Source organism: Centroberyx affinis, unplaced genomic scaffold (assembly GCF_046629955.1).
Source record: "Centroberyx affinis isolate AG114_WGS23_722 - 3 ecotype Tasmania unplaced genomic scaffold, CSIRO-AGI_Caff_v1 ptg001166l_1, whole genome shotgun sequence".
Taxonomy (NCBI): Eukaryota; Metazoa; Chordata; class Actinopteri; order Beryciformes; family Berycidae; genus Centroberyx; species Centroberyx affinis.
The window spans coordinates 21,102-42,186 of NW_027279697.1; the positions used below are offsets into that span (position 1 = coordinate 21,102).

Sequence of the window (21,085 nt, forward strand, 5' to 3'; positions counted from 1 at the left end):
CCAGTACCATTTATTGACAGAAAGTCATGGGTCAAAAGTTTCAGACAATGTTGCCCACAGGCTGCATTTGCGGTCCAGCTAAACTATGCTTGCCTAGTCTTGTTATTTTATAGGCTACAATTGTGGCATTCTCTCTTCCCTGCGTTTGTGTTCTATCCAAACTGTAAAAATAGACCCAGACGTCTCTTCCAGGCCCCCTTTGTAACAGGACCTGCAGCCACCTACTGGTGGGAGGACTACATGGAAAGACATCACTCCTGGGGCCCTTCATCTGACATATAGAGGGATGATGATGTGCAGCAATAACTCAGTGAAAACAATGTCCATGCTTTAATAGTTAATCATATAAAAAACTGATGTTTCAGTCCAAATAGACCATCTGATACATCAATAAACATATACATTATTAAACATATTAGACATGAGCCCCCTTTGATAATTTCAGCCAGGAGCTTATTTGAGGATTATCCATAACATTATATAACTGGGCTATTATTAAATGAGCTATACTCTGTCAGGTAAAAGAATAGAGGAACTTTATGTTGTTATCGAGGCTAATTTCAGTTTGGACTACTATTTCTTGAGAATAGAGATGATGATGTTACCACCTTTCCTGTGATTGTAGTAGCCTAACTCTATAGGTATGACAAGAGTATCACTCAGCCTTCAGAGCTGCTTTCCTTCTATCAGTGTGACTTGTAAGTATGCTCATACTTTGTACTGATAGTCCACATATTTTCAAATATATTCAATAATGCCATGTGAATGCAAACATTTATGTTCCACACAAAGAGATCACACTTCAGAAACACCATGCAAATTTCCCAGTTTGATTTTACTGTTTTATTTAGGCTTGTAGAGCACACATCAGAGAAACTTGGGAAAAACACCCCACAAATAGATGAAACATCATTTAGCATCCTTGTGTATTTGTTTCATACTTCAATAGCAATATCATATCAGAAAATGAATGTTACCTCTACCCCAGTACCTAGTGTAAGAAATTTCAGATAATCTCTGCAAAAAAACACTTTTCCTACATCAAATAATAGCTAGTTGGCTGTAACAACAGTCATGTCAACCCATATGTCATTCCAGTACCACCAGTTTAGCGAACAAAATTGTATATGCATAGGGAAAATAAATACATAGTGCATTTAGGAATCAAGAAAGGAGAGGTACAAAACAATGCCAATTCACCGTGACATGAAAGTCAGAATAAAAGTAAAAAGCCAGGAAACTTTTAGGATCCAAAAATAGATGAGCTTTCTTAGAATTTTTGCATTCACTTCTTGCCCGACACCATAACACCAAACTCTTGGATGGTGATCTCTTTGTTTAGGTACTGTTGAAGCTGGTGATTTGTGATGTGCCCAAGACGCAGGGCATCATCAATGGAGAACTTCTTCCCAGACTTTCTGTCGTGAAGAACCGATGATTCTCCCTTGGGGCCCTTGACCGTGATCTCCTCCCAGTCACACTCCTGGCTCTGCAGGTTGACAAACATCTTCCAGTCAATGAGCCCCAGCTTGTAGGCCTCCTCTGGTCGCATCTCTTTCCCTGTGTCTGGGTCAATGACCACGATAGACCTGCGGAGGTGGCTCTCCCTCTGCTCCCTCTTGACTCTCATTGCCGACAGATTCTTTTGAAGCTTCTCGATCTCCTCATCCTTCTGGCTGGTGATGCTCCTGAGCTCCGATAGTTCCTTCTGTAGTGAATCAAGCCTCAATTCCATGTTCTTGCCGTTCTCCCTGGGCGCGGACTCAGTGATAAGCCGAGTCTCTTTGCTGGTGATCTGGATCTCGGACCGAAGCTTGCGGATCTCGTTCTGCAGCCTCTGGTTTTCTTGCTGCAGACGGCTACTTTCATCGCGGATGTAGTCCAGCTCCTTAGAAGACTTGGTGTTAGAGAACTCCATATCTGAGAGCTTGGAAGTAAGGCTGGACAACTCCTGGTCTAGGTCTCGCCTTCTCCTTTTCTCGTCTTCCAGAGTCCTCCTCAGGTTCTCAATCTCTAGCTCAGCCTCTGGGTCCTTCTCAACTTGGACCTTCTCAGTGCGTACAACTCTTTCCTTCACATCCACCTTCTCCAAGGTGATCTGCTGCTGGATCAGGGCATTCAGCTCTTTCTCTAGCAGAGTACGCTTGTGCCTCTCTTCCTCTACCTGTAGTCTGAGGATGGAGTGCTCCTTCTCCTGTTGGGGATCCTGCTGCAGAACTACCTTCTGTTTCACCGTCACCTTCTCACGGTTCTCTTTATCCCGGATCTCCATCTCATTGAGTCTGACCCTAAGCCTCTGGATCTCCAATTCAGCATCACGCCTTGCCCTCCGCTCACGGTCCAGTTCTTCCAGTTGAAGGTCCAGGTCGGCCTTCTTTCTCTGCAGTTGGTAGAGCTCAGTTTTCAGGCTCTCCCTCTGCTTCTGCTCATTGTTGATGTTTTGGGTGAACGTGCTGCATTCTGACTTCAGGATAGGATCCTCTTCCATCTTGACCACCTCCTGCTGTACAACCTTCTCTCGGATGGTAGACAGATCAATTTTCCTCAGCCTGATCTTTTCCTCTTGCTCTGACCGCTCTCTCTCAAGATCAAGGCGTTTCTTCTGTTCATCTGCCAGTTTTCTCTTGAGCAGCTCAATCTCTTCCTTAGTCTTGGGATCTTCTCTATACTGCAGCACCTCATTGACCACCTCTTTAGTCTGCACTTGGGGCTTGGTGTCCTTCCATCTTTGAATTTCAACACGAAGCTGACGGATTTCCATCTCAGATTTCTCAGTCTGGTGGGTTTTATCCACGATTTCGTTGCGGAGTTTCTCCAATTCTCTCTCAGTCTGTGGATCTGTCTTGTACTTGATAACCTCTTTGATGGTCTCTTTGACCTCCACTTGAGGGCCCCTGTTTCTCAGCATGGTCAGCTCATCCTGTAGGGATCTAAACTGGAACTCTGCATCTTTGCAGCGCCTCTGCTGCTCTACCAGGTCAAGACGGAGATTGGCCACCTCATTCTCAGCCTTGGGGTCAGGGCGGACAATCTCACGCACCTTCTCCTGAAGAATAACCTTGGACTTCTCCTCCTCTAGGCTGGAGATTTTCCTCTGGAGGTCAGTTCTTTCTCGCTGAGATGACCTCCGTTTGGTCTTCTCATCCTCATACTGCCTCCTCAGGTTTTCCACCTCCATCTCAAAGACAACGTCCTTCTCCACTTTCAGCACCTCCTTGATGGAAATCTTCTCCTCTGCCATGGCTTTCTCCTTCTCCAGCCTTCGGAGCTTGTCTTGAAGGAAGTTCAGTTCATCCTCCAGCTGCTTCCTGCCATCCATTTCCTTCTGCTTCCTGTCTAAGAGCACCCGGTACTCGCTTTCTAGTTGGGGGTCATTCTGAACCTTGATCACCTCCTCCTCAGTGATCACCTCCTGTTCCTTGTTCTTCTCCTCAGCCAGGAGAGTCACCTGCTTTTGTATCTGAATCAGCTCATTGTCTTTTGTTAACTTCTGCCTCCTCAGCTCATCCAGGTCCTCCCGAAGCTTGCGCACCTCCTCCTCCTGGCCACGGTCTCTTTCTATACGTAGGACCTCCTTCACAGTGTACTGCTGTGCCCCCTCCTTGACTTCTGTCTCAAGGCCACGCAGCTTCAACTTCAGTACCTCAAGGTCATTCTCCAGGACTCGTGTAGTGCGGCGCTCCTCTGAGAGCTTCTGCTGGACCTTATGGACTTCCTCATCCAGCTGGGGGTCAGGAACCTTTTTGATCAGCTCCTTTTTGACAATGGTATCCTGGGGCTTCTGGCCTTCTAGGACATAGATGTCAGTCTGGATTTTCTCAATTTCTTTCTCCAGCTGCTCCCTCCTCTGTGCCTCCTCATCCAGCTGCTTCTTGATTCTCCAAGGCTCTTCTCCTGGGGCTGCAGCATTAACTGATTGGACATTTGTAGACTGGATCATGGGGATATCAGGTTGCTTTAGAGAGAAAATGATATAATTAATGTCAGAAGACAATCATTAATTTTTTCTAGACATAGAAAACATAATGACCTTTTTCTTTCACAAAATCTGAAAATATGTCACCTGGTTGAGAAGGCTTTGGGCAAACTCCAGATTCTGCAGCCTTTGCTTGTTCACAGCATTCACCTCGGTAAACTTAGCCCCAATAGCAGATTCCTGTAAACAGAGAAATAGCATGTCGAGGTGAGCACATGAATCCTTTAGGTTATTGCTTCCATCAACTAAATCCAATTTGATTATGATAGAAAAATTGAGCAAAATATGGATTAAGGGATAATATATTTAATGTTTTCACATTTCATGTTATGGAAGCTTGGTTACTATGCCTTACCTCTGCCTTGACCCTCTGTGCAGGTGACTCCAGTCTGCTCCTCTTGTATGTCTGAGGGACAAGCCCATCCTCAAGGTCAAGGATAGATTTGAACTTCTCAGTTTCATTCTCATAGTCCTACAAAAACAGAAACAATAAACCATTAGATCAAAGCCCTCCATTGTTCTGTATTTCTGCAAATTAAAGCTAGTGTCAGAATGGATAAATACAGAAATATATAAATGTTGAATATCTTACTTTGACAGCTTGCTGGTAAAGTTGGGAATTTTTGGAGACATTGTTCAAGTCAGACTCCTTCCTTGCAATATCAGAGAGCAGGTTCTGTGGATAATAGCGCAGATGTTGTTAGAGGTATGTCTATTTCTACTGTCACTTCTGACAATGCAATCTCTCTCAAAACATTCCACAACATTCCAATGGCAACATTGACATCCACGGACTCACCCGGCTATTGACCATATACCGATTAAGGTTTTCTTTAGGTTAAGGTGTTTACATGCACCTTTGATACCCTGTGACAGAGTCTCCCTGTTGCCACGAATAAACCAGTTAACAGAATATTCCTGTCCACCTGAAGTGGCCTGAAAAGTCTGCCAGCAAAAAAGTATGAAAAGTTGCAGCCACCTGTTACCCTCTTTGACTGAGCACTAGGTTAATTCTAATACAGAGGAAAGAAATAATGATCCCAAAAGTAATACGAATAGCAATGACTGCTCATCACTGTTTTTGCTGACATCACAATGTACCTATAACCCTGTGTGAGTCTGAGTTTGTGCAGATTGTGAAACTAAAAAGAGAAAGGAGTCAAATGTTTCAATGCCCCAGTAATATGGGAGTAAGCCAGATATCTTAACCTAATTTGTCATAATTGGAGTATGATCTTGCCAGGTTATTCTAACACAGTTATGATGTTTACACACGTCGACCCAAAATCTGGTTACTTAAGTTACTGGGTGAAGACCGGAAACCTCCGTACATGTAAACGTATCCAGTGTCACTCATTGCTCTCACCCTCTGATTCTTCAGCTTGGTCTCCACTTGTCTCACGTCATCAGTCTCACGGGGCTCATAGTTTGGAACGCGAGACAGCCAGATGTTCAGATTGTCGTAGTCATTGCGGTAATTGTTATATGCCATCTTGGCTCTCTGCAAGCTTTGAGACCTGCAACATACAGCGACAGAGAACATCATTACATAGATCATATGTGAAGTCATCGTTATTTAATTGGAGAAACTACACTGATGCTGTGTTTATTTGCCAAGATTGAAAACACATGATAGTGTGTATGTGCTAACACATTTTTTAACAAATATTTCTTGGACGGACAGATCTTCCAAAGTAAACTTCCTATTCATGACATGAGCCGCTCACCTGGTGTCAGTCTGCCTGCTGAGGTTGTCGAAGCGCTTGTTGAGCTTCTTGACGTCGGCTTCCTGCCTTTCAATGTCGGGGCAGTGCTCCTGCAGCTTGGTGGCCATGTTGTCACAGCTGCTCTTGGCCGCCCGCAGGTTCTGCTCCGTTTCAGCGACCACTGACCTCTTGGACCTCAGGTCTGATGCAATATCCTGCCAGGGTAGGAAGTAAGACGAATTGAGTATATACAGTACTATGCTCTTCTGGAATGAATAATACATAAATGTGAATGTAAAAAAGGACTATATTTCTGATTTGTTAGTGTTACAATATTTCAGGGTTTCCGGTGTAGCCAGCGGACATCCGGGCCAAGACTTCCTCTTCCATGATATCTGTTTATAGAGATTAGCCGAAATGTCGTCTGGACCTAAAAAACTTGTGAAACAATCCGGTCGTAGACGTCGTCTCTCAACTCCGACTCCATTCTCGCGTCTCAAGTTGCTAATCGGACTGTAAACAATGACCGGCGCACAGAAGAGGAAGTCTCGGCCCGGATGTCCGCTGGCTCCACCGGAAACCCCGAAATATTGGCCGTCGCCCCAAGAGTCTAATCGTCGTCAGACCGATAGACGATGGGTTCCGAGATTGCATCTCTAGTTCATATTTGAAGATTTAACATTATGCCTTTATTTAAGTGTGACTGGTTTAACTGTCTGTGATGATGTGTGTCATGAGGTCAAAGAAGAGACATCTTACTCCAAGCTCGCGCTGTGTTTTCTCCAGTGAGGAGATGTCAGATGGGGCAACCTCCTCCCTGGCCAGCTTGTTCTCATAGGTGGACAAGAACGTTTTCCCGTTTTGAAGCGAGTTCTCCAGGCGGTTGGAATTCTTCAGTCTAAAACAAAGTTGTTCAGTTAAATTTAAGCATTATCTTGGAGCAAAGAAACAAATGCAGACCAAACCACCACTACCATAGAACATAGAACATACAGATCAGGTTACATACTTGTCCTCAGAGCACTTGAGAAGCTGGTCAATCTTGTCGTATTTCTTGTTGGCCTCGTCCACCTTGGCGTGGAGCTGAGGAGTGCTGGCACATTTCGGGTTGGAGGTCAAGAAGCTCTTTGCCTCTTGCACCTTGGAGGACTTCTCTGGCTCGATTTTACTCACAGCAGCAGCGATGTCCTGGCGGGGAAAGTTTCGGTTAACAGGAATACCGCGTGTGCATGAAGGTATGCGTCTGTGAGAGAGTGTTTCGATTCAATTCAACAAAGAACAGGGTTCCTACACATTTTCAATTAAAAAATTCCATACGTTTTCCAGACCTTGATTTGTTTTGAAGATTTTGTCTGGTGTTCAATATGATTTACGCAGATAGACATCTTGCCCCTGCTAACTAGGTCATATCACTGTATAGATGAAGATTGTTCTTCACAGCGACAAATATCACAATATGTGAGATGATTGGCAGGGTTCCTACACGCTTTCCATTTTAAAATTCCATATTTTTCCCAGACCCTATGTTCTTGACCGGATTTGATTTTGGTGTGTATTTGATATAATGCATGCTGACAGCGGCTGGGTAATAAGAGCGTCCCTCTATCTGAACATTATTCTTCACATCAACAAAAACTGTGGACTCAAAGTGGCTCTACAACAACATAAAAGCTAGAATTATGTGTGTATCGGACCTGAACTGCAACATTTTCCATACTTTTCCAAACATTTTTTAAAATTCCCAAACTTTTCAAGACCTGGAAATGATCAAATTCATTTTTAATACTTTCCAGACTTTCCAGACCTGCGTAGGAACCCTGAAAGAATGAATTTAAAGTCATTATTACTACCTTCATGTCCTGCAGGCGATCGGCACTGTCCTGAAGTGGCCTGGTCTGCCCCAGCGGAGGGCGCACTCGAGTATAAATGGCCTTCTCCTGCTTGTCCAGGTCACCGACAACCTTATCTAGACCAGCCATCAGCTGGCGGCACTGCTGCTCCTGCTTGTCTGAGGTCACACACACACACACACACACACACACACACACACACACAACGTGATGAGCATAGTTATTTGGCCTAGTCTCTTCTCTTAGAGATCCATGCCAGACAATGACAACTCTTCGGGACAACCATGGCAGCACGATCAACAAGTCAACATCACTTTTGCACTGCTGCACTTATTTTAAAATGTTGTATTTTACTTGATTTTATGCATTCTATGTAAGAACCTTATTCTTATTATTATTATTCAGTGGGTTTTATTTTCCATCTTATGTTATGCATTCCTCATTTTTATCTTATTTTTACTATTATTATCAAGTGGGTTTTAGTCTCCATCTTATTTTACATTAATTATGGCATTCTCTCCCTGTTTTTATGCTCAATCTATGTCTATTTTCATGTGAAGATGCATTCTATGTATTCTATTCTCATCTTTACCTTATTTTTACTATTATTATCAAGTTTTATGTGAAGCACTTAGTGCATGTAATTTCTTTGTTGTAAAGCACTTTGAGCTGCATTTCTTGTATGAAAGGTGCTATACAAATAAAGTTTATTATTATTATTATTATTAACAGAAGTAGTCATCGGCCGTCAACAGCCAATCAGATTTCCGCGCTTCCTCGTTTCCCAACCCATGTGATTTTGTTGCTGCTTGGTTGCATTTATTGTTGGGGTCAATCGTAAGCTCAGAAATCATTTCAGTCGGTTTTTCTGTTCATCTTCTATTAATCTTACCATATTAGCACTTGCTCGCTCGTTATATTAACACATCAAAACATTTTTTTAACAATAATGTTACGAAAGGCAATAACAAAGCAGCAAAAAATACACGATTTCTATAAATACATAGCTTATTTTCCTAGGTGAAACAACTGCATGAGATCACTACATATTCAATCGGTGCCTCTTGCAACACCCACAATCAGCCGGAATAGCATGTTGCTCGCAGTGTGAACTTTTTTATTTTTTAAAACTGCAAAAAAAAAGTAGAATTGGATAATATGTACCTGTGCCACTACCGCTCTCTCTCTTCAGCTCATCAAAGCGTTTCAGCAGAGTTCCCTTGCTGCTGGCCATCTTCTGCTTGAGGCCTTTCTGCTGGTTGGCCAGGCTGACCGTAAAAAAAAAAAAGGGTTCGATACAATGAAGTCATGTCATCAAATGAATAGGATAGAGGGTCGCGCAACATGTACACACACACACACACACACTCACTTGTCAGAGACGGACACCGCCTCGGGGTCGGTGGGGGGGATCAAGAAGCAGATGCCCGGCGCGGTGACTTTACGCCCGGCCGGGTCCTTCACGTCCCACTTGGCCCCGTTGTTCCTGAGCAGAGTGTACCTCTCCCCGCGCACAATCTGGCCCTGCGGAAAAACACGCCGGGTTAAGACTCAAAGATCTACTATGAGACTATGAGGAGTCCTTCATTTGCTTCTGATAAATAGTCATTCATTTGCTTCTGACTGTGCTTTTTTTCTGTCGTGGCCCCTAAACTCTGGAACAAGCTCCCCACCTTCAGTAAGAAATGCTTCCTCAGTTGAAAGTTTGAAACGATGTCTTAAAACTCATATTTCTCAAAACTGCACCTATGAATCTGCGTGTTTGCATGTATAGACAGATGTGCTTTTTGTGTATTTGTGCTGTATGTGTTTATGTACACTGTGCATGTGTATGTGGGCATGCATATATGCAGTTTATGTGTGTGTATATATGGGTGTGTACAGTATGTGTATGTATGTGTATGGGTATGTATGCAGAGGTGGAAAGTAACTAAGTACATTTACTCGAATACTGTACTTAAGTACAATTTTGAGGTACTTGTACTTTACTTGAGTATTTCCATGTTATGCTACTTTATACTTCTACTCCACTACATTTCAGAGGGAAATATTGTACTTTTTACTGCACTACATTTATTTGATAACTTAAGTTACTAGTTACTTTGCAGATTCAGATTATTAATACAAAATATAATCAACTAATAAATTGTGATGTATTATTATAGATTACTGTAAGCTACCCAGCAGTATATAAAGTAGTGGAAATCAGCCCCACCTTTTCCAGCTGCAACATTAAAGTGATGCTTACACATTAATGCATCAATAATTATAATTCAATAATATAATACTGTATTATTCTGAAATGGGCCATTCTGCATAATGAGTACTTTTACTTTTGTTGCTTTAAGTACATTTTGATGCTAATACTTTTGTACTTTTACTTAAGTAACATTTTGAATGCAGGAGTTTTACTTGTAACAGAGTATTTTTATACTGTGGTCTTTCTACTTTTACTTAAGTAAAACATCTGAGTACTTCTTCCACCACTGTATGTATGCATGTACATGTTTATATGCATGTATGTATGTATATCTGTGAGCATGTATGTAGGATGTATGTGTATATATATGTATATACTTTTGTAAATGTGCATGTATAGTTATAGTTCCTTGTGTATATTTTACTCTTTTATTTAGCTTTTATTAGAGTTGTTCCGATACCGATACCAGTATGGGAAATGCCTCTGATTCAGCCTAAAATGCTGGATCGGGTATCGGCAAGTATGTGAGTCTATGCACCGATCCGATATCACGTAATTTATTAGCTCCGAAAAAAATCTACTTTAAAGTAGTTTCAGCCGGAAAAAACGGCCTTTTTCCCGGAAATCTATACTTATATACTAAATATATACTATTTAAATGTCTTTTATTTTACTAAATTGTGGCTGCACATTAACAGTTTTTTAAAGGAATTGTTATTTATTCATAGATTTATTTATTTATGTTCTTTTTCAGTTATGGCTGACTGTCAAACTAGATAATAAAGTTCTATGGCATTCATTCTCTGTATGTATTTGTTCATGTTTTACAAAGGGTTTAACCTGAGCCAGGCCATACAACAATGATAGCAATCATATCACATCCATACAGGGTTAGTAGAATACAGCTGTTAAAAAATAATAATAATATACAGTACTGTGCAAAAGTCTTAGGCACCCTAGATTTTTTATATCAATTTCTTAGAAGTCTTCAATGTTTATTTGATTTCTGCATTAGTGTGTCAGTAGACTGCTGTTTATTGTAAATTTTTGATATTCAGAAACTTTTCATTTCATTAGTTTTGAAAGTATCTTCACTTTATGGATTTCTTTGACATATGCCTAAGACTTTTGCACAGTACTGTATAGGGCTGAACAATTAATCGAAATTTTATCGAAATTGCAATATGGCCTACTGCAATTTTCAAATCGCAGGAGGTGCAATATTTGTTAAAGGTGAAATGTGTCAAAATAGCATTTTAAAGTAAATATTGTGGTGCTGCAGAGATGTCCTGGCCTACACATCATATTCTACAGACTTAAGAAAACATCTTTGTTTGGTACAGATCCCCGCAAAAATCACACCATAATCATTTGAATACGTTTTTCAATGAAAATGAGAATAACGATGTAAAAATGATCATTCCCTCTAATATCGCAAATCATATCGCAATTGCAATATCAGTCAAAATAATCGCAATTAGATATTTTTTCAAAATCGTTCAGCCCTAGTACTGTATATATATATTTTTTTAACGCACTGGTATCGGATCGATACTCGGTATCGGCCGATACGCAAGTTCAGGTATCGGAATCGGTATCGGGAAGGAAAAAATGGTATCGGAAAATCTCTAGCTTTTATTCTACGCTTTGTAACTATGGTTTTGAAAGGTGCTATATAAATAAAGATTTACTTACTTACTAAATAAATAAACCATAAATATGGTCGTTTGTTAATTGTTAAAGCGCAAATCCAGTATGAACAGTCATTGAGTCATGAGTCATTCATTGGTTTGCTATTGAAGAAACAGAAGAACACAAAGTGGTCCACCTAAGGGAGAAGACCTTACACATTGTGAATATTATGAACGATGATAAAAACATCTGACCTCTAATAAGTGAGGTCAAACCACTACTAAGAGACGACCAAAGCATGAGGAGTTTTTTTTCTCACTGATTCACTACACCTAAGCTGAAGAGTTCCATAGAGTTCCATAGGCTCTTTAGGCAAAGTACAGACTTCAAATCCACTGCGTTGTGATCCCCGGGGGTTTTAAATAAGATACCGAGTCTCGGCCCGGGTTTTCTTGCGAGCGGATTTGAATACATTACACCACAAAACCCTAAGTAAGAGGCCCCGGAATTTAGAAAAAAAAAAGCAGAAGAAAGCGAGAGTGCTTAGTCATGCGCTCTCATAGCGGCGAACGGCCCGGGATTAGAGAAGGACTGACAGCGGAGAGAGAGAGAGAGAGAGAGAGAGAGAGAAAAAAAAGGCATAATTAAAATAAAGATAAGATGAGCTGTGTTGATCCCCAAGGGGAAACTGAGTCATCGCAAGACAGTAAAATAATAAATAAAGATGAGGAGAACGGGACAGTTTTGGGAGGAAGGAATCACGAGAGGAACCACAAAGAAAGCGGACAAAGCGGTAAGAGAAATGTCGTTCGAGGTGTGAAGAAAGTACAAATGAAGATGAGGAAGAGAGAGAGAGAGAGAGAGAGAGAGGGAGAGAGAGGGAGGGAGGATTCTCAAAAAGCAAGGGGATTAGATGGGTGGAAGAGGGAAGAAGAGAAGAAGAGAAAGAGATGTCAAACTTTGATTGACGTGAGCTGGGGGAGACGATAAGGTTGTGTTGCAGCTTGTTAACTAAGTAAGTAAACTTTATTTGAAAAGAATAAAGAAATGATTGGCAACAATAATAAAAGTATTAAGAGATTAAGAGATTAGTCAAGGCACACCAGCACAAGTTATTGCTCAAAGCGATATCTGACCCAAAGCCTGTTATCCTATTCTGCAAAACTAAGGCACTATCTCTAATTTTACTGTCAGATAATTAAGAAAAGTATCCCAAAGTCATGTTTCCATATGTTTTCCATTTGCCCAACCTGTATTTGACTTCATCATTGAGTTCATACATTACATAAATATGAATCCAATCACTAATATTTCACCAAAGTGGATAAAAAACAGATAGGGCATTGTTTTGGTGTCTAGCATGGTTAGACTGATCTATGGGGCCGATATTGGGCTTGTATTAAATATCAGCCAGTCAGTATGATATGATGGAGGTTCCTCCCTGACCACAGCTAGTCGATATATTTGTATTCTTTATCTCAGATACCAGAGAAATCATTCCAGTGTGGTGTGGGAGGACTTTACTCAACAGTCTGTAAAACCTGCAGTGAAACCTGCCTCCCCCTGCCTTAAAGGATAAGGCTGGTGTGTTTTAATACATTGTTTATCGTCAACAAATCCTGTGAAAATAACAAAATCAACAATGATTTTGTTTTGCCAACAAGTCTCGCCCATGTAGCCGGTGCCCAATGCAGCCATGTCCCAGCAACCATAGAACTCCATTGTATTAAAAAAAACGATTAAAAACACTAAACACGTTTGCGATCTCAGGAAAGTAGTTCCGTAGCACCGAAAATAGTCCCCGGCGTAATGAAGAATTTGTTCCCATTTGAATTTGATGTGGTAATAACTACAACAGCCTGACTTTTCGTGGTAACAGTTAGCGATTTTTAAAATGGAAACTATGTCTTTGTGAGCTTTTTTTTTTCAATGCAGGAGTGCAAATATGATTTGAGAGATGTTTGTAAGTTTACTGTACAAAAAGCTAAAAAAGGGATTAAAAGGAGATGTATTTCTATCGTTGGGGTTAAATTATGGAACGATGCTAATATAAATTTAAGAATGTGTAACTCGCTTTTGGTTTTCAAAAGAAGCTATTTTTGAGGGTTACAAGTGTGAATGATTTTTTATTTTATTATTATTTTTTATTTCTGGAGGGTAGCTTAAATGGATAAGAATGTAGGATAGGCATATATAAGCATTATGCTTCTGCCTGTGCCTTTTCAGTCACTCCTTAATACATAGATTTTGTTTATACTGTCTAGACTGCTTATACTTATTGTATATTAGATTGTATATTGTATATACTGTTTATACTTATTGTATTGTGTGTGATGACTGAATAAAATACTACTACTAAATACTACTACTAGTGCTAAATACTACTACTAGCTGTACTTCAAGGTTTTTAGCTTACAATTGGAGCCAATGACTTCCGGGTTGGCGGCTAAAGGGAAGTCAGAAAGTAATGGCAGTAGAGCAAATGCATTGTTGATTTTGTTTATTTTTTCGATTTGTTGACGGTAAGTGATGCATTAAAAAACACCGGCCTTATCCTTTAAGGAGCTGCTGACCTAATATACATTGTATTAGTCTGGCTTTGAATGGAGAGTTTTAGTGTCCCATGATACTTTAAATGTTCCAGAGGCTTTCCCGCCCTGATAAAAATACAATTCTGGGATAAAAAAACATTGAATACTTGGAATGTGGGCGATTTTGCTGAGCATGGAAAACATCAAACTCAAAGATAATCAACATCAGCGCCATATACTGGCTATTGGCAACCTCTAACAAACTGGCTTTCAGGAAGGAATATGGCGTCCGGTACCTCATCGGTGTCGAACTCGCACAGCGCCTCGACGGGGAGCAGCTTCTGCGGGGTTTCCCGGCGGTACTTCAGGGGCATAACCTGCAGGCTGCGCTTCTGGAGCGCCTTGACCCGCTCGTCAAAGTGGTCCATGGCCTTTGCTTGGTCCTGTACACACACACACACACACAAGCAATCACACGGTGAGTTTTGTTGAGTATTTTCCACTGTGAGATGAATTCATATTTAGATAAAGAATAAATTCTCACATCCAGGTCCTTGATGAGACCGTCCATCTGATACATGTCTTTGAACTCTGGGTTGTACTTCTGGTTGACCTCTGTGCCCAGCCTCTTCAGCAGGTCCTGAGTATCGCGTGCCTCCTTGTGGTACTGGACACACACACACACACACACACACACTGAGAATCTCTACCTGTATCGACGGGTGTGTATGTGTTCGGTGAACCCCTGTGAGTGTGTTATCTCTGTGTCTAACCTTGTGGTACTCGTCCATGTGTTTGAGGTGGTTCTCTTCACAGATGAGCAGGTTGAGGTACTCCTTCCAGTCGGCGTGCACCGCCTCCATGTGGGCCTGAGGAGCAACAATGTGTGTGTGTGTGTGTTTGGTTAGTAAGGATGAATGTTTCCGGAAGCCCAGGCAGGCACACATGCAGCAATGAATCTGAACAGCAGCTCAATCCTTCATGAGTTTGGACAAAGGGAACAAACACTGTCCTAGGATTAGACTGATATATCAGGCCAATATTGGCCTTTTTGCAGTTTGATTGATTACATACAGTATATATTGTGTAATTGATAGCCAATACTACACTGGTTGTCTATGGCAGTGGTTCTCAACGTGGGGTCCGGGGACCACCAGGGGTCCTTGAGGGGGTCCCCAGCAAATGGATGAAATTTTACAAGAAGTTAACACAATAAGAGAATGTAGAAGAATGACTGTTTTGATCATAGTTTCTCTGTTATCTCTCTACCTACAATACAGATAGTCATGGAATTCTGAACAAAATCATATCTGACAATAAAAAAATTCTCAGATTTTGAGACAAAATCTCATCAAATGGGGGTCCGTGGCTCTAATGTGGACTAAATTAGGGGTCCTTGATATGAAAAAGGTTGAGAACCACTGGTCTATGGGAAGACCTTAACCTGAATTGTTGAATACTATCAAAGTCTTTAAAAAAAACAAATCATCCCCGTTTAATTTATTCAACTGCTTTTATTTCAATGTTTTAGACCAGGGGGATATTGATCATTTTAAGTCAGCTATTTCCAAATCCACTTGTTAAAAACCGTTTGGTAGTGCTGGACGAGGCTGTTGTTAAAATGAACGTTAATGTGAATCTGAAAAGATGGACCCACGCTGTACCTCAATCACGTTCTTCCCAGGATGCTCGGAGGCAGTCAGCTTCTCGCCGTCGTCGTTGAGCTTGGTGATGGTGGCCTCCTTGGACTCCAGACATTTACTGATGAAGTTCTGTTGGGCGACAATAGATATAGGGGGGGGGAACTGAGACTCTTTTCGGTTTTCGGTTTTTATTTAGTCTCTTTTATGTATGTGTGTGTGTGTGTGTGAGTGTGACCCCCCCCCCCAGCTACCTCGTACTGCCTCTGGCGGGCAGGGTAGTCCAGGTTGTTGTCGCTCCAGTCGTAGTTGACCCTCTCCTCGGCCTGCTGGTCCATCCAGTACAGCTCGTTGGTGCAGCGCTGCATGTAGTCCCGCAGGCTCAGCAGGTGGCGCTGGCGAGCGCTGGAGCTGGCCTAGCGGAGGGAGGGAAAGTCTCGAGGTGGGAAGAGTGCTACAATGTCCTACTTTGCTGAAATTTGACTGAAGTAAAAGAAGAATTCCTGGTGTTTACATCTACTTAAGTCGAATTAAAAGACAGACATTGTTACATCTTTCCCATGCAATGCAAAAATGATAAGAGTTCAATATGCAGTGGTGGAAGAAGTACTGAGATCTTTTACTTAAGTAAAAGTAGCAATACAACAATGTAAAGATACTCCATTACAAGTAAAAGTCCTGCATTCAAGTAAAAGTACATAAGTATTGGCAGCAAAATGTACTTAGAGTATCAAAGTAAACGTACTCATTATGCAAACTGTGCCCATTTAGAGAGTTATATTTTTCATAAATTATTGGAATATTAATACTGATTTATTGACATACATGTACATATAAGCAGCATTTTAAAGTTGTCAACGTGAAGCTAATCTTAACAATTTAGCTATACTTTTGGGTAGTCTAATCTATAACAATGCTTTTTTATAGTTATTTTATAAAGATGATCAAATGTTTTAATATAAAATATTGATCTGAAAAGTAACTAGTAACTATAGCTGTGAAATAAATGTAATGGAGTAAAAAGTACAATATTTCCCTCTAAAATGTAGTGGAGTATAAGTACAAAGTAGCATAAAATGGAAATACTCAAGTAAAGTACAAGTACCTCAAAATTGTCCTTAAATACAGTATTTGAGTAAATGTACTTAGTTACTTTCCACCACTGTCAATATGTGATATTTCATGTTTTTATAGAGTATGTTGAGTGTTCTAAACATAAGACATAAGACAAAAAAGTGAAAATGCCCATTCCCATCATTCAATATTACTTCATTGATGTTTCTTTTGCTATCCAAGTAGCTAGCAAACCTAGCGAACTAGCTTAACAACAAAGGCTAACACAAACCAGCCACACTGTAGCTAGTAGGAAGGCTTCTTAGCTAATGTTAACTAAGCTACTATCATGGATGAATTTGAGCTTTTAAAGTCACAGTTAGCTAACTTAACATTTCCTCCATATGTCTGCACATTTGATTCAGATGCAATTTATAGATTCATCAGTTTTTGATGCAATAATTATGGGGAGCGTACAAAATCTGTAGCCTACACTGTAATGGATGTGATTAAAATGTAGAGAAGTTTAATACTGAAGTGGTAACACTTTACAATAAGGGTCACTAAGTTAAGGGTTAGTTAATTAAGCAATATTACACGAGAGGGTGTGCGTTACCGTCATTATTGGCACGACAGTGATGCGGTCAGGACCGAGGCGCTTGCGCCAAGGTCCGTAAGCATCACTGAAGTGCCAATAATGACGGTAACGCACACCCTCGAGTGTAATATTGCGATTATACAACAGTTACCAACAAAATAAAAGATATAAACAAAATGTATTCATATTGTGGGGCAATTCGCTCTCAAAAAAAAAAACTTTTTGCTAGTGTTATCTCCGTTTCCCTGGAAATACATGGGGTCTGACTAGGGTTGCAAAGGGGTGAAAAATTTCCGGTAAATTTCCGGAAAGTTTCCGGTAAATTTCCATGGGAAGTTAAGCTGGGGAATTTTGGAAATATTCCAAATTGGAAACTTTCCATGGGAATTATGGGAATTTATGGGAATTTATGGGAATTAATGGGAATTTATGGGAATTAACTGGGAATTGAGGGTAATTTAATGGAAAGGTATCATATCCAAGCATAAATATTTGTTTTGTTATAAGCAGACATCCATCCAAAGTAATACAATTAAAACAGATTTTTTTGTAAGTAGAACTTTATCAAGTGTTAAATATTTTATTGAACAATCAATTCTTTCATTGAAGAACAAAAACATGAATGTTGAGTTAAATATTACTCATCCCCCCGACCCAACCCATTCAAAAATTAATAAAAATGCACAGGAATGCACAGTGCAGGTAGGGGGCGTGGTCTCAATAGCCCTGCAGTAAGCAGTGTGCTATGTGTGCATGTGATTGAGGAATAGCATAGATATTCAACTGTACTTGCATGATATCTGGTTGTTTTAGTCAGGATTATGCTAAAATATATTTTCCCCAACTATATTTAAGTTCCCTATTAAGAGCATACCTTCAATTTAGTAAATTCCTGGTTTATTCCCGTTTATTCCCATAAATTCCCGTTAATTCCCATAAATTCCCGTTAATTCCCATGGAAAGTTTCCAACTTTGAAAATTCCCGGAATTTTGCAACCCTAGGTCTGACTAATAACTGGAAAACAATCAGTCACGTCAGTAGACTCCTATGTAATGGAACCTAGTTTACTACTCCAGCAAGTAGGCGGAGCCTTAGTAACGACCTAGCAACAGAGACGATTTCTAGTCCCTGTTGAGTCAGCCAGCCAACTTGAGCTAATGCTTTCTAGAGATCGCGGGATTTCCCAAACTGAATAAATACCGCACATATAAACACAAAACTGCCTTGCTAGCTCAATCTTGTTGTAACTAAGAGATCTGCTGAAAAAAATAATTTTTCCATGGACAGATTTAGCTACTATGTCCGCGAACTTCACGTGTATTTTTAAGCTAGTAGCGCCGTGTCACCGACTCACCGGCACAGCTGATGGAGGATACCAGAGCGTCTGGTAACATCAAGGCTGAACAGAGTTAACGTAGCGTTATATTTAAATATATTGTATGATAATATATGGCGGAGTAATATTTAGTGATGAGCACGGCTAGGTGTGCTGTCATGCTGATTTGAGGACGTTCTAAATGTCTAGTTGACCAATCAGATCGCTAGGTCGGAACTACCTGTTGTATAATGCTTAATAAGCATTAACTAACCCTTAATTAACAGTTAACTAATGTGTCTGGTAATCATTTACTAATGTGTTCATGTTAACTAAGGTATTCATTTATACATTATTTAATAGTCATCTTTATAAACTATTAATGTATAAATTAATACCTTAGTTAACATTAACACCATTAGTAAACTACACATTAGTTAACTGTTAATTAATGGTTAGTTAACTCTTATTAAGCATTGACTAGCTCTTATTAAGCATTGACTAACCTTTATTAAGCATTAACTCACCCTTATTAACCATTGACTAACCCTTATTAAGCATTAACTAACCCTTAACTTAGTGACCCTTATTGTAAAGTGTTACCACTTCAGTCAAAACATACTGAAGTAAAAGTAAAATTACTGACTTTGTTTGTCAATTACTGTAACAAGAGTAAATGTAATTTGTGACTCCCACCTATATATACAGTATATAGGAATGAGCTCATACACATGGACAAACACTGACTGTCACTCACACACCGACACAGTACAGACACAAACTAAGCTACACCCCCTCTCCCTGCTGCTGTCTCTCCTCAGGATCAGGTGACAGGGTAAGTAAATGCTGGCAGGTAAAGACAGATAATGTGTGTACTCATTATAACAAAGTAAACATCAACTGTGTGTGCCTGCATACCAATAGACCCAGTCCCTTGGGCAAAATGAATGACAGAAACTTGCCAAAGGGCCCGAAAGCCAACCTACTGATGAGAGAGTTACCAGGTCTAGACAAATGGCCGGCTTACAGTGAGGTTTATGCTAATTACAATTACACACACACATACATACATACATACACACCCCTGGGCTTACATAAAGAGCGTGTGTTCTCATGTGTGTTTGAGTGTTGCTTACCATGAGCTTGTTGTACTTGACCTGGAGGGCACTGACATAATCCTTGAGATGAAAGAGAAAGAGAGAGAGAACAGGTAGAGTGAGAAATGGATAAATAGGATGTGGAAGCCGTCACTGCCAAATATTATGTTTATATTCGTTTTGCAATGGGGTTTTTTTTTCAATTGACATAAAAAGGCTACATGAACATATAATGGTCCAATCAAACAAGACATCAACAAACTACTACAACCAACGGAAGAGTAATAATAATAAGGGTTGCGGTTTTATTCACCCCTAATAAGTGTAAGAATTCTCGCAATTTTACGGCAAAAAAAAAGTCCTAATCCTGTCCTGTCGTTAAGGAATACCGCTCTGTTCTTCTTCCCCTGTACCTTGTCGTTGCCGTCGGAGATGTGGGGAGCCAGCGCCTCCACCTCGCTGTGGAAGATGTTGTGCTCCTCCACCTCGTTCTCCACGGTGGGCAGGTCCTGGCCGAAGCCCTTGTTGTTCAGGTTGTCCTGGGCAGGGGAGACAAAACAGCAAGCTTGGTCCTGCTCTATAAGCCTGATGGTGGGTTGTGACTTGTGAGTGTCTGTGGTTTGTGGTTGAGAGAAGGTGTTTTTGTGTGTCTATTTTAACTTGGGCTCGTGTTGGTCCCGTCCCTTTTTTTGGACTTGGACTTGTCTTTGTCCTTGGCCACTCCTGGACTTTTCTCGCCTATCTAAACCTTTTCAAAGATACATTTTTCTCCACCTGGTGCAACTTCTTTTCTTTTCTCCCCAGCACTACAAACAATTTAAGGGATTAAACTCTAGCTTTGCACTTCAGAACATCACAAATCTGCCAGCAACCACGTCTAGCACCAACATGGCGGTCCAGTGGAAAACAATATCTAATATATAATATATACCAGCTGGGCTAGAAAAAGAGATACCTGAAAAAAAACATTGTTGTGGTGTGGGCGTAGGCCAATTCAGTGAGGGTAGGTAGCTTTTTTTTTCCAAATGTAGGTTACTGTGACACAGTAAACTGTCTTGTCTTTAGCCCTTGTCTACGGTGACTAGACGTCCCGGTTTGTCCGGGATTGCCCCGGTTTGTCCGGGATTGTCCCGGTTTCAAGATGGGTGTCCCGAGTCCTGACAAATACACTAAAATGTCCCGGTTTTCAACATTCACTACCAAATTGTCCCGGTTTTCACCGCAATTAAAATAATAATAATAGTATTATACTTGTTTTCAGCGCTTACATAGACGTTTATCATGTTCTGTCCCGCTCATTATTACCTAACCCAATCAAAAAACATAAACAATGCACCACAGTTCTGAATATCTGTATTGTAGGTAGAGAGATAACAGTGAAACTATGATCAAAATAGTCATTCTTCTGTATTTTCTAGTTGTGTTAACTTCTTGTAAATTAAATAATGGTGAATTTTAACAATTCATCAATTTGCTGGGGACCCCC

At 40.5% G+C, this 21,085-nt stretch overlaps 1 protein-coding gene across 1 annotated transcript in view; it reads right to left on the reverse strand.

The window, feature by feature from the left end:
• Positions 1-336: 336 nt before the first annotated feature.
• Positions 337-21,085, reverse strand: part of ppl (periplakin) — a 29,103-nt gene continuing 8,354 nt past the window's right edge. The window contains exons 5-22 of the mRNA XM_071524201.1: positions 20,013-20,138; positions 19,639-19,680; positions 15,790-15,951; positions 15,560-15,667; positions 14,669-14,764; positions 14,440-14,562; positions 14,192-14,338; positions 8,905-9,056; positions 8,697-8,800; positions 7,533-7,690; positions 6,692-6,870; positions 6,442-6,580; positions 5,704-5,897; positions 5,343-5,493; positions 4,569-4,652; positions 4,332-4,448; positions 4,064-4,156; positions 337-3,955 (exon numbers count right to left, since the gene is read on the reverse strand). Of these exons, the coding sequence (XP_071380302.1) occupies positions 1,286-3,955; positions 4,064-4,156; positions 4,332-4,448; positions 4,569-4,652; positions 5,343-5,493; positions 5,704-5,897; positions 6,442-6,580; positions 6,692-6,870; positions 7,533-7,690; positions 8,697-8,800; positions 8,905-9,056; positions 14,192-14,338; positions 14,440-14,562; positions 14,669-14,764; positions 15,560-15,667; positions 15,790-15,951; positions 19,639-19,680; positions 20,013-20,138 (4,845 nt within the window). The 3' untranslated portion in view covers positions 337-1,285. The remainder of the gene's footprint in view (positions 3,956-4,063; positions 4,157-4,331; positions 4,449-4,568; positions 4,653-5,342; positions 5,494-5,703; positions 5,898-6,441; positions 6,581-6,691; positions 6,871-7,532; positions 7,691-8,696; positions 8,801-8,904; positions 9,057-14,191; positions 14,339-14,439; positions 14,563-14,668; positions 14,765-15,559; positions 15,668-15,789; positions 15,952-19,638; positions 19,681-20,012; positions 20,139-21,085) is intronic.